The 15,177-nt window shown below is 45.0% G+C and overlaps 1 protein-coding gene across 3 annotated transcripts in view; it reads left to right on the forward strand.

The window, feature by feature from the left end:
- MYOM1 (myomesin 1) overlaps nt 1-15,177 on the forward strand; it is a 650,420-nt gene that overhangs the window by 20,539 nt on the left and 614,704 nt on the right. For 2 of the 3 annotated variants that reach the window (XM_069219961.1, XM_069219960.1), the window contains exon 3: nt 14,961-15,131. The exons of the other annotated variant lie outside the window; for it this stretch is intronic. In XM_069219961.1, the coding sequence (XP_069076062.1) occupies nt 14,961-15,131 (171 nt within the window). The remainder of the gene's footprint in view (nt 1-14,960; nt 15,132-15,177) is intronic. 3 annotated transcript variants of the gene reach the window in all.

The following is a 15,177-nucleotide window of genomic DNA, read 5'->3' on the forward strand; positions in this document are numbered from 1 at the left end:
GTCTCTGTACGCCTCTCCACTCTACTTTCCTTCACTCTGGGCAACTGTACTACACTCTGTGCCATTCCACTCGAAGCCACTTCTCTTCACTCCTCTGTATAGATCTACTCCACTCTATACCACGACGCTCTACAATTCTAATCCACTATTCATGACACACTACTCTACACCACTCTATGACACTCTACAACTCTTTACTCCACTCTACACCCCTCCAGTCTACACCCTCCACTTTACTCCCCTCCACTCTACACCCCTTCATGACACTCCAGGCCATGACACTCAAATGACACTCCTCGCCACTCTACAGCACTCTTTACTTCTCTACTCCCTCTACTCCACTCTTTGCCACTGTACTCCACTCTTTGTCACTCTACTCCACGACACCCCACTCTTCGCCACTATCTTTTAGCCAAGCTGAACAGCAGCTATGCTGGTGTACAACATGACTAAAACACTCTGGCAAAGCCTACAGCTCTTTAATAGGCAAAAAGTATTAGCTTTGCCAATGTTGATTTTCCAAGGTTCAGTGATACCTCATCCTGGATGTTAACTACTTAGGTCTCTAAAGCTCATAGAGAAAAATCTCCTTTAAGAAGACAGTTTAAGCCTTAGAACTTTCAGGAGGTGTGCATTCACTGATGGGGTGTTTGTTGGAGGGGAACTGTAGGTCTCATTGGAAATAAAATAACTTGTTGACTGGCCTCTGAGACAAAACGTGGGGCCAGCCCCAAATCTAATCACTCTGTGGCATTGTGTGTAGTATGAAGAATGACAATGATAATGTTTGAAAAACAACAAGTGAGTACATCATAAAAAATTAGACTTGAATTAATGTTGTGACAATGTACCCATTCTTACAAGGCATACTGCAAGATGCTGGTTGTCTACACTGCTGTTATGTAGGGCTGAAGACACATGTTACAGTCCTAGGAAATACACACGTTTTACTTTCGACTTTATGCCATCCAGGTCACATTTAGGTCTGAAAAAGGTGTCCAAACTATTAACGATTGAAGGGTCAAGGATCCCATTCCGCCGATGATGAGTGCCATAAGCATTTGACTGTATTTTTACTGGAAGGTTCCAAAAAGAAGCACAAAATGAACATTAACAACAATAAAGGCACTTCCTAGGGGATCCTAAAGGCAGGTACTGTCTGTGTCAACTGAACCTGATCTATCCCTGCATACTGTAAATAAATTCATGAACCATTGAGTCCTGTTCTCACTATTGCTGACTGTGGCCATCATGTCCAACAAGACAAGCTGGTCCACAGTGGCACAGACTAAAGACAGGTTTTGGAAGACTACATTTCTTTTATCAATCATCGATGGCAGTGCCTTCTGGGTTGTCTCTGAGAAAAAACTTAACTAGTAGCCTTCCAGTGCATTGTGTTGTACCATAAAAACCTGTAGCTGGAGACATTTCCAGTACCTCAACTTGAAAGGTCAATTGGTGAGGGGTGTGAAACTGAGCAGAACAGTTTAGTGCTGATTCACAGGTCTTGATCAATTGGGTCTGAAGACAATGGGCCTGATTCAGACCTTGGCGGACGGCGGAGGCCGTCCGCCAAGGTCCCGCCGACAAATGACCGCACCGCGGTCAAAAGACCGCGGCGGCCATTCAAACATTTCCGCTGGGCCGGCGGGCGCTCTCCAAAAGAGCGCCCGCCGGCCCATCAGAAATGCCCCTGCAACGTGGACGCCGGCTCAGAATTGAGCCGGCGTAGTTGCAGGGGTGCGACGGGTGCAGTTGCACCCGTCGCGTATTTCAGTGTCTGCAAAGCAGACACTGAAATACTTTGTGGGGCCCTCTTACGGGGCCCCCTGCAGTGCCCATGCCATTGGCATGGGCACTGCAGGGGCCCCCAGGGGCCCCGCGGCACCCCCTACCGCCATCCTGTTCATGGCGGGTTTCCCGCCATGAACAGGATGGCGGTAGGGGGTGTCTGAATCCCCATGGCGGCGGAGCGCGCTCCGCCGCCATGGAGGATTCAATCGGGCAGCGGTAAACCGGCGGGAGACCGCCGGTTTACCCTTTCTGACCGCGGCTGAACCGCCGCGGTCAGAATGCCCTTGGGAGCACCGCCAGCCTGTTGGCGGTGCTCCCGTGGTCGGTGACCCTGGCGGTCACCGGCCGCCAGGGTCAGAATGACCCCCTATGTGCCCAATTTCCCTGAACATAGCTCCATGCGTGCATGAGCAAGCACAAAGAGAAGAAGTAAATTATGGAGGGGAAGGGAAATGGGAGTTAGAAAGAGAAGACAGCTTGGAATGACTCAGTCTCGTCAACCACATGTCTTTTGTAGTTCTGTAGATTCACAATAGCATTTTCAAAGGTGAATGCCAAACGAATGCTGATGGTAAATAGACAAAGTTAAGTTTTACTATGTTGAAATACCCTGATAAAGAGAATCATTGTTGAATATGCTTTCCAACTTTGTAATGTCAGGCCATGAGAACTTCAGTTACAAATAAAGTAAGCTGATAAAAGAAATGGTGGAATCCTGGGTTGAGAGTAAACCTGGAATTCAGGGAGCTAGAGAGAGAGCATGCACAGCAACCAATATGTAATCCAGAAGCAAAACAGAGTTCAGGCAACCATTCAGCTAACAGTACCAAATTGCAATCCAAAGAACAGTCCAGATTAAGGCAAGAAGGTTAGGGAACAGAGGGAACTGAGAAGGGAACAAAGGCACAAACGATGAGGGAACCATCAACTGTGAACCAACTGAGTGAGTACAGAAAAGTTGACAGGCACCTTCCCTGTCAAGGGAACTAGGCTGTGTATAAAGCCCTGCTACCACTCATAATCTGGTAGTCCCTCCCTTTAATTACACCAGTGGTGATCCTGATGTCACGGCCATTATAGACTAGTCCTCCACAACCTTCCTGGGTTTTGTAACCATATTCTATGGCAATCAGTCCCAGAAGGAAATCCCCAAGTCTGTGTAACTCCCTTATTCCAGGCAGGTGCAGATCGTGTTTCTTCAGGAGGTGAGCCACCAATCCTTCTTTAAGGTAGGAGGTGTCAGAGCCTCTAGCACTCCTCAGAGGCAGAAATTGCAGAATGGTTTAAAAATGTTTAAATAGTGGTTCTCTTTCTTGTACCATGTGAGAAAATGTAATTTGGGCCAGGCACTATGTATTTCACTCTGCGTCCAATGCTTGGCAGATTGGAAATCAAGACCTTTAGGAGGAATATCAAGAAAGACCTCACTCTCGCAGAGGGTCAGACCTCTGCCACATGACTACATGGGAACCAACAGCAACATGGCTCCTTCCATGGGTAGGGAAACAATCAACAGCTAGGGGCCGGGAAGAAACAAGGAAAGAATAAATATTTGAAGCACCGTAGTATCCAAATCTGTTCCCCTTTCTTATTTGGCCCCAAAAGGTGAGGATAACTACCTGAGAGGTGCACTGCTGTTGTAAATACTCTTTCCTACGTGGCAAATTCCAACAGGTGATTGAGGTAGAAAAAATGCACAGCATAGACTGACAGACCAGAATAGGAGCTAAGTACTCCTGAGTTAGATGGTTACACAGTGGCCTCAACTTCAGGATCAATAGAATGTAATGTCAGAGGGGCTGGAAACAGGCAAGAAGGAAGTGGAACTGTCTACGTCATTCAAAATAAATAGCTAAAACAGAAGTAAAAATCTTGACATACACCTAGTCTGGAAAGATTTGTCATAATTCAGCAGATGGTGCAATGAGGATGACTCCTTTCTGAGCTGTCCTTCTATGTTGGCATTGTCTTTGTCAGCCCACCCTACCCAATGATGTCTTCTTCAAGATGCATGTGACCATTTCCATCCATGTCAGAGTTAAAGGTGCTTGCAGAAGGCATCTGCCTCTCAATTAAAGGTCCAAAATCCACAGAATACTAGGTCTATCCCAGGCTTTGACCCTTCCCATGTTGATAAATTGGGAACTGTATTGCATCTATTATGCATTGTGTTCAGAAGAAGCACACTATGCTATTAATCACTAGAACATGTGGATATTGTTTGTAACCCAGTTGCATCAATTGAGTAACTCCATTGTTGGTAGGCAGTGTTAAAAAATGTCTTATACAATCGAGGACTGTATGCCTAAAAATGTGTAAGTCATTCAGTTTGTTGAGTCCAAATATTTCCATGTGTAACACACGAGAGCAGGTGACTTACATAAAAAAATCTGATGTGTACAGAGGAATCATCCCACCTTTTGTTTTTCAAGCCTGACGAGAAAATAAAAAGCAGTGTAGCCAATTGGGTTGTAGGTATCCAAATGTGAATACAAGGAGTGGAGGAAAGAACTCAAAACAATGTTCACGGGAAAATGGATTCTTCTGAGACTCCAAGCTTGAAGGCTTTGTTGTTAAACGCTCTACTGTTTATGGCCATTTTAGACATACTAGGTCTGAATTTGGAACATTGTAAATGGCTCAACTGAATCACTGGGCAGCAGGAAACATCCACCCCTCATCTCAACTCACTGCCTATAGCAGGAAGAGGACAGCAGGGAACGGAGACCCTGCTGAGAGAGGAGCTAGGTGTTTGTGACTAGATAGGGCCCCAAGGAAGTTGACATTAGAAGTGCTGTTTTCGAAGACTTTTGAAAGCACTTCAAACAAGAGGAAACCATGCTTTACAATAGTGAAAGAGTCAAAGTATTATTATTGACATAGACATGAAAAAAATACATTTGCCTCCATAAGTTAAGTAGCTCTTCTTAAACCTGTGCACGATTTGGAAGAATGCTGCACTCACTACCAACAAGACACTCTGTAGGAGATATAATTCAGGGGCTGTCTCAAATTGGTCTCATGTAAATGGGCAGTGCATAGTCATTCAAGAGTTTCTGGAAGGAGATATTTGGGTCCTTGGAAAGGGTCTGGCAAATCAGGTTGGTTGCCAGTACATGGTGGATAGTTCTGTGTTATGATCCTGCTGCTCGGTTAGCACCCAAATAAAAAAAAATATTATGTTGCAACAGCAGTGGCCAGATCCTTACTGCTTCAAAGGTGATGAACATCGTTGATTTCCACAATAGGGGAGTGGGTAGCAAAAATGAAGCAATTAAGAAATAAGGAGTGGTTGTATGCTTTTCGCTGCCAGGGGAGCAGAACATTTGATAAATTGTGGGAGCAATTTATGGCCTAAATCTTGTGGTGGGCCAAAGAGGTTTGTCATCTTTTGTATATCTTTTTGCTTTAATCTGCCCTTTATATTAATGAAATATGTGGTCTTAAGATTGAATTTTTGATGGATTTATACTATGATGAAATGTGATCAGTTTTTGTATTTAAGTGCTGATGTATTAGTACAATGATTTGATGCTTTGGGTGCTCTGCTGGATCTCAATAAAGAATTTAAAAAAAAGATACTCTATAGGACAAGAGCCCTTAACTTCGATGACTGCAGTTCAGCGACAAGCACAAAGGCCTCCAACCTGAGAGGCCTGTTAATTCTGATGGGCTTGGTAACCCATCAAACTTTTGTGTGTAGTTGGAACAGCTGCTCGATGGTATTCCACTCATAGATGTCAAGCAGACAATGTCTCTTGGTGAAGTACAGGGGAAAATATACAGAAATCGGCATGGTAAGTTTAATTTGTTCATGGGGTTCCACAAAAACTCATACTCCTTATTATATCCCTCCTCCAAAATTATTAGGACACCCAGTAACGGGACACCGAGTAACGGTAAATCTGGGGGACTTTTACAGGCCACTCATAATGAGGGCCAAATACATGGTCTTTATCCTCAAACAAATACCAGCATTGTGAAATTCACTATAAAAAGTAGTAGAACTCTACAGTGGTAAATTGAAAAGTAATGAGTCCCAGTTCCCATTGGTTATCTCTGACTTTGACCTTTAATAGGATTGCAGTCCTCTGCAGTGGTACTGGTTTCATGCAACTAACCTCGCAACTTTAACTCCACAAAAATGATCCAATTCCAACACAAAATGGTGATTAGGAGTCTGTGTGTCAGCGCACCAAACACTCACCTTGAAAGACATTCTGCCTCTGCTTTTTTAGTTTCTTCTAGGTCAGCCATGCACCCTTAAGGGCTATTTGTTTCAAGATTGTTGTACAGTTAGTTGAAAAACATGCTGCAATGATTTGCATGTAGTCTGAAGACCACAGATTCAAGTCATGACAGTGGGATTGAGCCTTTCTCCAAGGCCGTCAGTAAGTGAGATGTTTCATACAATGGTGATAGTACTGGAGTATCCGCACACTCCAAAGTAGCCTAAATTCTAGTCACCAAAGCAATGGTGGAATACAAACTTGCATGTATCAGGTACCAATCTGGTGAGCACATTGTGCCACAAAGTGATTAAATCTGACTTGGAAAACCAGAACGGGTAAATTATATCCAATCACTAGAACACACTGTAAAAGTCACTCATAACAGTCTAATAAATGATTGATCCAAGGTAAGCAGACGTACTAATTTCTTCCAAATAGTCGTCACAGTGAAGACTACAGCAATACAGCAGCCGACACGTGTTTCGTCCTCCGGACTATATCAGGGCTGTAAAAAACACATGTATATAGACAGTTGATATCAAGTACAGCAGCCATGTTAGTCAACCGATGATGTGTAACAACAGCCAGCAAAGTTTCCAAATTGATTGCCCAAGGTGCATGACCAGAAGGCATGCCTTTATCCAGTCAGCAGAAAAATCCACTCCTGACAGTGACAAAGAACCAATGAACAAATGAACAAAAAAAGGTTGCTAATGTGGTGCTAGGCCTTAAATTTGGGCCAAGGTGTCTTTCTTTCAGTTATGCTAATAACTCACTGCAAATTTATCACCCTAAGTCTAACATTATGTTAGGATCACTGTTATACATTTACATATGAGCATCATTATGGGCCACTACCTGTAGCTATGAATATACCACACTGTGGTTTTAAGGTGTGTCCTTATATTGATCATTTGGGTTTATCTCAACATCAATTGTCTATATACATGTATTACTTGCAGCCTTGATATAGTCCGGAGGATGAAACACGTGTCAGCTGCTGTATTGCTGTAGACTTCACTGTTATGACTATTTGGAATAAATCAGCACGTCTACTTACCTTGGATCAGTCATTTATTGGATGGTATGTGTGACTTTTACAGTGTGCTCTGGTGATTGGAAATAATAGTAAGTGAGATGTCCCCAGTTTCACTGACCACAAGTTCCAGCTCTAAATCCAGGAGGGAGATTTACCTTCCTGGAGATAGAATGCACACTCTCTGAACTCAGAGACACTGTCCCCTTCTTTTTCAGGTTATCAGGTACACTTACATTTTTTTGCCATTTCTTTGTTTGTCTATCGAACATTTGTGTCACAAACATGTTATGTTATGTTATAGTATGCAGATTTATAGAGTGTACCATCACCCAGGGCATATCCTGGTGCGAGCAGGTGTGGGTGTAGGGCCTAATGGGACTACTAAAATTCAGAAGGTGAGGAGGAGGCTGTTATGTGTAGTGGCAGGTCCTTCCACAGTTTAGGATCAATGAATCAATGTAGGAGAATGCGCGAATGCAAGATCTTGTGTCCCATATGTGTGGGATGTGTGCAAGTAGGAGTCTGGATGAGCAGAAGTGTCTTGAAGGTTTGTGAAAGCAGATGTGATTGTTGAGGTATGCTGGGCCAGTGTTATGTAGTGTCTTGAAAGTATGGGTGAGGAGTTTGAATTGTGCTTGTTTATGTTTTGGGAGCCAGTGGAGCTCATTAAGATGTGGTGTGATGTTAGTGTGGTGTGGGAGATTGAGAGTCATTCTGGTCACTGAGTTCAGAATAGTCTGCAACCTTCTGGTGATTTTTTTGTTGATCACGGCATCCCAGCATACAGGATGTTTCAATAGTCCAGATTGCTTACAATAGCACCCCTTAGTGCATGTACATCATGATGGCGGCGGTTTCTTCTGGGGTGATGACAGACCATGGGGGTTATTCTAACTTTGGAGGAGGTGTTAGTCCGTCCCAAAAGTGACGGAAAAGTGACGGATTTACCACCAGCCGTATTACGAGTCCATTATATCCTATGGAACTCGTAATACGGCTGGTGGTATATCCGTCACTTTACCGTCACTTTTGGGACGGATTTACAGTCCTCCAAAGTTAGAATAACCCCCCATGTGTGTTTAGCATTGGTTCTTTGGATAAGATTGGGAGGCTTTGGCGAGGTCTGTTGGGCTGAGTTGTGGGTTGAAGTTGCGATAAATTAAGTTGATTTTGTTGGTGAAGATTTACGAGAGAGTGTTGCAAACCTCTTGTCAGGCGGTGATCAAGTTATCATCTTATAAAAAAGCAACCCTGTTTTGTCAGGCTGACTGTAAGCCTCCTTTTTACTTTGTATTAATGGCATTCAGCTAGTGGTCATAATTATTATTTGTTTGTGTACGCTGCGTAAATCTGTGATCTTCCCTCATCTTCATTGGTGTGGCAATATGCTTTTGTTTTGCTGAATCCTGCCAATGTTTGTGGCCATTAACAGTACATGGTGTGTGAAGCCATGAACCTTGGTTAATTACTTTGTTGTATTTTGCATCCTTGCTATTTTGTTATATCCAATACTTTCAAATGTAGTTATATATTTAGGAATTATTTTTAAATTGCTGTGCATCCATCATAAGTCCTTGGCTGTCAGAGCAGAAACACTGACCAGTTACTCAGAAACAGAAAAACAGGAACAGATAAACGCGAACAAGCAAAGAAGGCAGTGAGTTCTTTCACGCTGAGTTTGGAATTAATGCAGAGCTGCCAACTGAGCGTATGAACGTGTGGTAGCTAGTAAAGGTCAGGTATTCTGCTGCAAGTGATGCTACAGGCACAAGAAGAGCTTGTGCACGTGCACCTTGTGCTTCTAAGCTCATTGTCATTTCAAGAGGACCACACAGCGTGGAAGAGTAGTAGTAAAACAAACCGTTGTTTGCCCCACTTCAGTAATAGGAGGAACTAAAGGAAGAAAGCATAGCATTTGAAAATGAAACCCTGGCAATAGTGACACAATCCAAATTTATAAAAATAGTGCAATGGATGGAATACCAATCATCCCCAGTCTGGTTCACCATACTGACTGAAATGGCCATCCATCCCCTTGTTATTGCAGTAGATTTCCTTTGTGAGACATGCATGCCCAGATGTGAGTCCTTTGCTCACTGTGCCATAGGACTCAAGCTACACCCTATGAACGAGCCCCTAGTACACCAAAATCAGCCTGGGACAGAGCATTTCCATGAGGAACAGAGTCAGTACGGATTTGCTTAAGGTTGGGCCTTTGTCTAGAGTGTCAAGTAAGGTGAAAAACAATGACCTGGAATGCAGCCCTAAGCAGAGGCTGAGATTAATTCAAGCATTCAAGTCCATCATTTTGTTGGAGTCATACATTTTTATGAACCCCAAAAATCCCAATATTTAATAAAGAACACAACAGAAACAAGGATAAAGGTGAATGTATGTTGTATTTTGTGTACGGATTCTAAAACATTACCAAATCACTCATGTTTTTACTCACATTAACACTATCAATATCACTCTTAACAAAAACAAAAAGTTTCCACAGATGGGGGCATGGTCAACTGTGAAGGAAGATGGCTACTCAGCTGGAGCCGAGTCTACCTGCATAGTGAGCAACATCAAGTGTGACTCGGGCAGAGGGGCTGACAAGAGTACACCACTGTGGCCACAGCCCCTAACTCACTGGGGTGCAGCATCCCAACTGAGTCAGAGAAATGAGACAGGCCTCGATCCATCTCCAAAGATGGCAGCTGCGGACTACCGAAAAGAGTTGTAACCGGGTGGTGACCAACATGCTTAAAAAGAACCTCCACCCCACTCCTAAAGCTGCCCGACAACCCCCCTGGGGGCCCCTGCTTGGGCCAGGAGTGCGAGGTGGGCTGTGGCCGATCACTGATGGAGGTAAACACGGACTACTGGGTGTGGCCTCAGCAGAGAAGAGACTTGCACGACCGTCAGGAGCCCCAGCTCTGACCCTGAGACAAGGCTAGTGTGGTCCCTTTGGAGAGCCAGACACCTGGTAGAAGTGGGTCTGCAATTTTGTCCCCAAAGCAAGGGTTGCTGTGTGAGGTCGGCACACGCCCATGGGGAAGGTGGGAATGGCCGCAGACAGCTGAATGTGGCCATGGCTGAATGGCAGAACAGAAGCCTGTATGCCTTACAAGAGGCCCAGATTCAGCCCGGAAAAAAAACAAGTGCTGCTTCTACTGGAGAGCCTGACATCTGCTGGAGGTGAGCCTGCAAACCTCCGACTTGAATAGGGAGGCAGAGGCAGACCCCTGAGCTCATCAGTTCACCTGCGATCAAAAGCGGCAGAGTGCCCACTGGAAAGGAGACATCAGTGATGCTAACTATCAGTGGGTACCTGGCGAGGCAGGCGGCCTGGGCCCCCTGCTTTGACTGCTGCACTACCTTAGCTAGAGGATCTTTGAGAGACTGGACCTTGTGGCTTGAGAAGGGGAATCAAGGGTGATCAGTGGTGCCATGGGCCCTTCTTCATTAGATACAGTTCAAATTGTGGGGCCCCCCCACACACACAGCTGCTGGCATGCTTTGCTCTTAGGGAACAACATGGGGCGAACGAGATGGATAAAGGACATAGGGACCCCCATGGACTTGCATCTACGCTGCACCGGTGCCCCACCCCACAATCCCAGATGGATGCCACCACAGCCCTTACCGACATGTGGCTGACAAGCTGGACACAATCCTGGGGGACGTCCATGGAACTGTAGGAAACCTCGAAGCCAAAATCAACAAAGTGCGGGGAGACCAGGGCATACTGAGAGATGACCACCACAAGCTGGTGAAAAAGGTCAAATGGCATGAGGAGGTGGTGAGTGAGGTGTGCCCCGCTGCAGCAATGATGCAGACACTGATGACACACCTGATAAACCAAGTAAAGAAAGTGGACAAGAGAGCCGACAATGCCAAAGGCAGCAGCAATCGCAATAACATCAGGCTAATGGGCCTTCCGGAAAGGTGAAGGGAAGGAACATGGATGATTATTTGGAATGCTGGTTATGGACTGAAGTGGCCCTTAGGGAACCACACAGTTCTTCTCACTGGAATGGGCACATAGGGTGCCAGTGCACCGCCCACTGCCGGGTGCGCTGCCTCAGCTGGTATTATCATGATTCCTCCATTACAAGGAGAGAGACCTGATAATACGGAAAGCGGGCTGCAAACAGGATTTCCAAGTGGAAAACAGCAACATTCACATCAACCCTGATTATGCCACTGCAGTGCAAAGATAATGATTTTCATTCTTGGAGGTTAAGAAGGAACTCAGAGAAGTGAGTATCCTATATATGCTGCTCTTCCCAGCATGACTAAAAATAATGGTAGATGAGCGCACCCACTTCTTTGACGTACCAGCAGGTGCATTGGCATGGCTAAAACACTACAAATCCACTACGGATACCGGACAGCGACCATCCCCTGCTGCAACGTAAATGTCAAAGCCAACGTAACAAATCGTCAAACAGACGCCCTTTGAGAAAACAGGCAGCAGTGTCTCTCCGAATTCTCACCCGCCAGTGACTGTCAGGAAGGCTTGCAGCCGGAAAGCATAGAACTGGACTCTTTGAGGAGAGGAACACTCCAGACCCAAGCTGAGTTCCGGGTCAGCTGACAACCTCTGATACGATATACAGGGAGATGGGGTGGACGAAGTGATGCTAATGCCCCTTGGGACACTAGTGGACACCTCTGCATGGAGCTCCCCGCCAGACCAGAAAGAACCACTGCCTTGCTGAAACAGATGACTGCATCGATGCAACTTCAGGTCAAATGGTCCTGCAGGTACAAAGAACATTTACCTCCCGTCTATTCCATCTCTACAACACTGGGGAGTGTGACCTATGCAACTTTTAAACTGTTGACTGTTAAGCGGTGGTAGACACACATTATACCGCCCTAGTGAGCGGGAGTTGGGGACTGTAATTATTTGAGTCTTACCCAGCCAATGATGACCCCCTTCATTTGTGCATAATCTGATCACACCCACTCACCTTGCTACCCAATACCAAAAAACAGTCTTAACGGGTAAAACACTATTTTGACGTGGAACATAAGGGTTGGGCTTATTAGAAAACAACACCAAGTGCAAGCATACGTTATCTCAGAAGTAGGGGGTAGATGTCGCCCTAATTCGAGAAACACACCTGGACAAATCAGGAATCCTGCGACTACAGAGGTGGTAGAGGGGTCAAGTATATGTAACAAGAAACTTTGCGTGTGCTTTAATGAACACTGATATGGGTTAAGCCAGCTGAAGGTTGATATATGATAATCTGGAGATTGCTGGACTGCGTGTATGCACCAAACATTGTTCAGACCCAATCCCTGGATGCACTCTCTGCAGTGCTCACACAGGAAGTGAATTCCCCCAAGTTATTGGGAGGGGATTACAGCTTCATCTTAGACACAAACCTTGATAAATCTTTGACTCCGCTTCATGATGCATCCACTACCAAAGGAGCACATGACTTTTCCCACTGGACGGCACAGTGGGAATTGCAGGATTCATGGTGGGAGTCCACTACCCAGAGCCCAGAGAGTACTCACTTTACTTCCCCACGTGAGACTGGATAGATTCCTTTGCTCTCCCACCAAAGGGTAAACAACTGTTACCATTGAATACCTGCCCCATAACATTTCGGTTGCAGTTGCAGTGGGGACAATGTTGGACGCCTGTACTGACTTGGAAGCCCCCCCCCACATCCTACAGGACCCCATGACAAATGACATGTTAGTGGATGGCATACGAGACTACATCTACCACAACCAACAGTCCACAGCCCATTTATACACACAGAGGTAGGCCTTTAAAGTAATCATGAGAGAGTGATACATGCAAAACTGGGTTGGTGTGTGATACACACTAGAGCAAGAACCCCTTACACTAGAGGGAGAGATGCAACACCTGAAGAGAGATGCCATGTCTCACTCTAAGGCGAAAACACAGTTTGAATGCAGGCATGAACACCACAAACTCCAAGATGAACTGCAAATGCATATGAGTAGAGACTACCTACAAACTGTGCACTTTGAGGTGGGGGCACGGCGGAGAATTACGAGCCTGGCTGATCTGATCAGAGACCAGGAGTAGCCCTGTAACCCAGCTTAGAACTGCTGAGGGTGGGCTGGTACACACACAAATGGAAATGCCACAAACTCTACCGGCCATGCACAGGTGCTATGGCAATGGAGATGATAGTAGCACACTGGGAGACTCATTATGGAGATGGAAATTAGGGGGAGCTGGAAGGATTTGGCCAGGGGATTTGACCAAACCTCTACAACTGTCCGACGGTGAAAAGGCCATCGGAGAAATCCCAATCAGGATGGTCAGACATGTAGTCATGTTTTTTCTGTCCGTCACCGCCAGGGAAAAACCCTGGTGTTGAGGTATAGTAAATACCAAATATTGCTTCCCCCACTATGAGACATGACTCCTATGGTGAGAGAAGAATTACTTTTTTTATTCTCAAAAAGGAAATTCATTTGGGGAGTTTGTTTTTTAATCTAAAAAAAGAATATTGTGTGATGCAGGGTTGCATCATGCTGACGTAGCCCTGCACCAAACTGTTGATTGCATTGCAAGGAATTGCAGCGATGGCGGTTCCTGCCAATGTTTATAAATCACAACCAACTCGGTGGTCATTTATAAATTTGGCGGTCAGGTCCTTCACCTGTGCGATGGAGGTATTTACTCTTTCGCCGTCACAGAAAAAACACCCAACATAGATGAGGCCCGTAAACCCTTAAAAGCAGTGCATCCTCTGCCACAGCTGGTCCGCCCTTCTCAGAGCCTAGGCACTAGCACATGGATTTCGCACGTTACAATATGAAGGGCAGATTCAAAGACCTGTGAGTGACACATGTGACTCAATTTGGCACCTTTCTCAATGAGCTCATTCATTCTAGCTTCTCTTCATGGAATACTCCCATTAAAAACAATAATCTTTGTGTAATGTATGTTTCCTCCAATGTGTTCTTAATAGCTGTATTTGTTGTTGAGAGGCTTGCTGTCATATATAAAGTGACTTATTTTTAAGGTCTCTTGAATCTTAGGTATTTATGTAGGTATGTCAGTGGAGCGCACATCTTGCTAGAAATCAATGGCATGTTATACGAACTAGGTCAATGTAAAGTGTGAAAATAGGGAGGGGAGTCGATGCAAAAGAATGTGTTACAACGAAGGTGGGTGTAGGATTTCAGACGGTTACAAGTTGAGTATAAGTAAGTGGTGGGAGCATGGTGGTTGTGAATAGGCCTGAAGATGGGAGTGGCTAGCAACAGTGGGAGGAAGTGTGTTGGAAGGTACATTCATAGATATGTTCTGTAATGAGGGAATCCTACCAGTAAGTAAACACCGGAAACTAATCAAACAGTACAAACAGGGTTATTTGTAATATGGCGAAACATGAGCCACTGTAAATTGGTGGTTCATCCACCAAGCCAAACTCTAATTTTCCTCATCCCTTTTAGCATTGAAGGAACCACAAGCTTTCCACGGGCAGAGCCTCAGAGGGCTCCACCCGCAGGAAGCCTGTAGTTCCCCCCCAACTTATTGCATCTATGCAGCCATGTCTTAGTGATGGTCACCCACCCTAAGAAGGGTGGGTGACTGTCACAAGATTTCACTGCCACGGGCCACCATGCAAGACATGACAATACTGGGCAGGGAAATCCTTTAATGATCCCAGTGCACAGACAGAAAGATTTCTTTGTGCCAGGGCTCTTGTTTTTTGTTTTTCAAAAGAATGCTTTTGTAAAACAAAACAACTTTGCTAAATTGACTAAAACAACATGGTACCCCTATTTATTGTTACCCAATTTAATAGCATGGTCTGATCTGCTTTATGAAGGAAAACCTTTGCAATATCACAACACCTACTGTTACCAATTTTAATAGTACATCTCATCTGCTTTAGTGTGTTCACTTCTGGAGACCAGAGGTGTGAGGTATCCAGCATGTCATTACCCTTCTACCAGAAGAAAAAGGAGCACTATGATCGTGCTTATCGCAATACGGAGCTGAAGTCTACTATGAGCCACTACCAAAAAGAAGAGAAACGCAGTTCTTCAGCTCACAGCAGTCACGGGTAGGAAATAGTTCACTTTTTTCACTGTGATTTGTTTAGATACAAT

Source organism: Pleurodeles waltl, chromosome 2_2, assembly GCF_031143425.1.
Source record: "Pleurodeles waltl isolate 20211129_DDA chromosome 2_2, aPleWal1.hap1.20221129, whole genome shotgun sequence".
NCBI classification, from domain to species: domain Eukaryota; kingdom Metazoa; phylum Chordata; class Amphibia; order Caudata; family Salamandridae; genus Pleurodeles; species Pleurodeles waltl.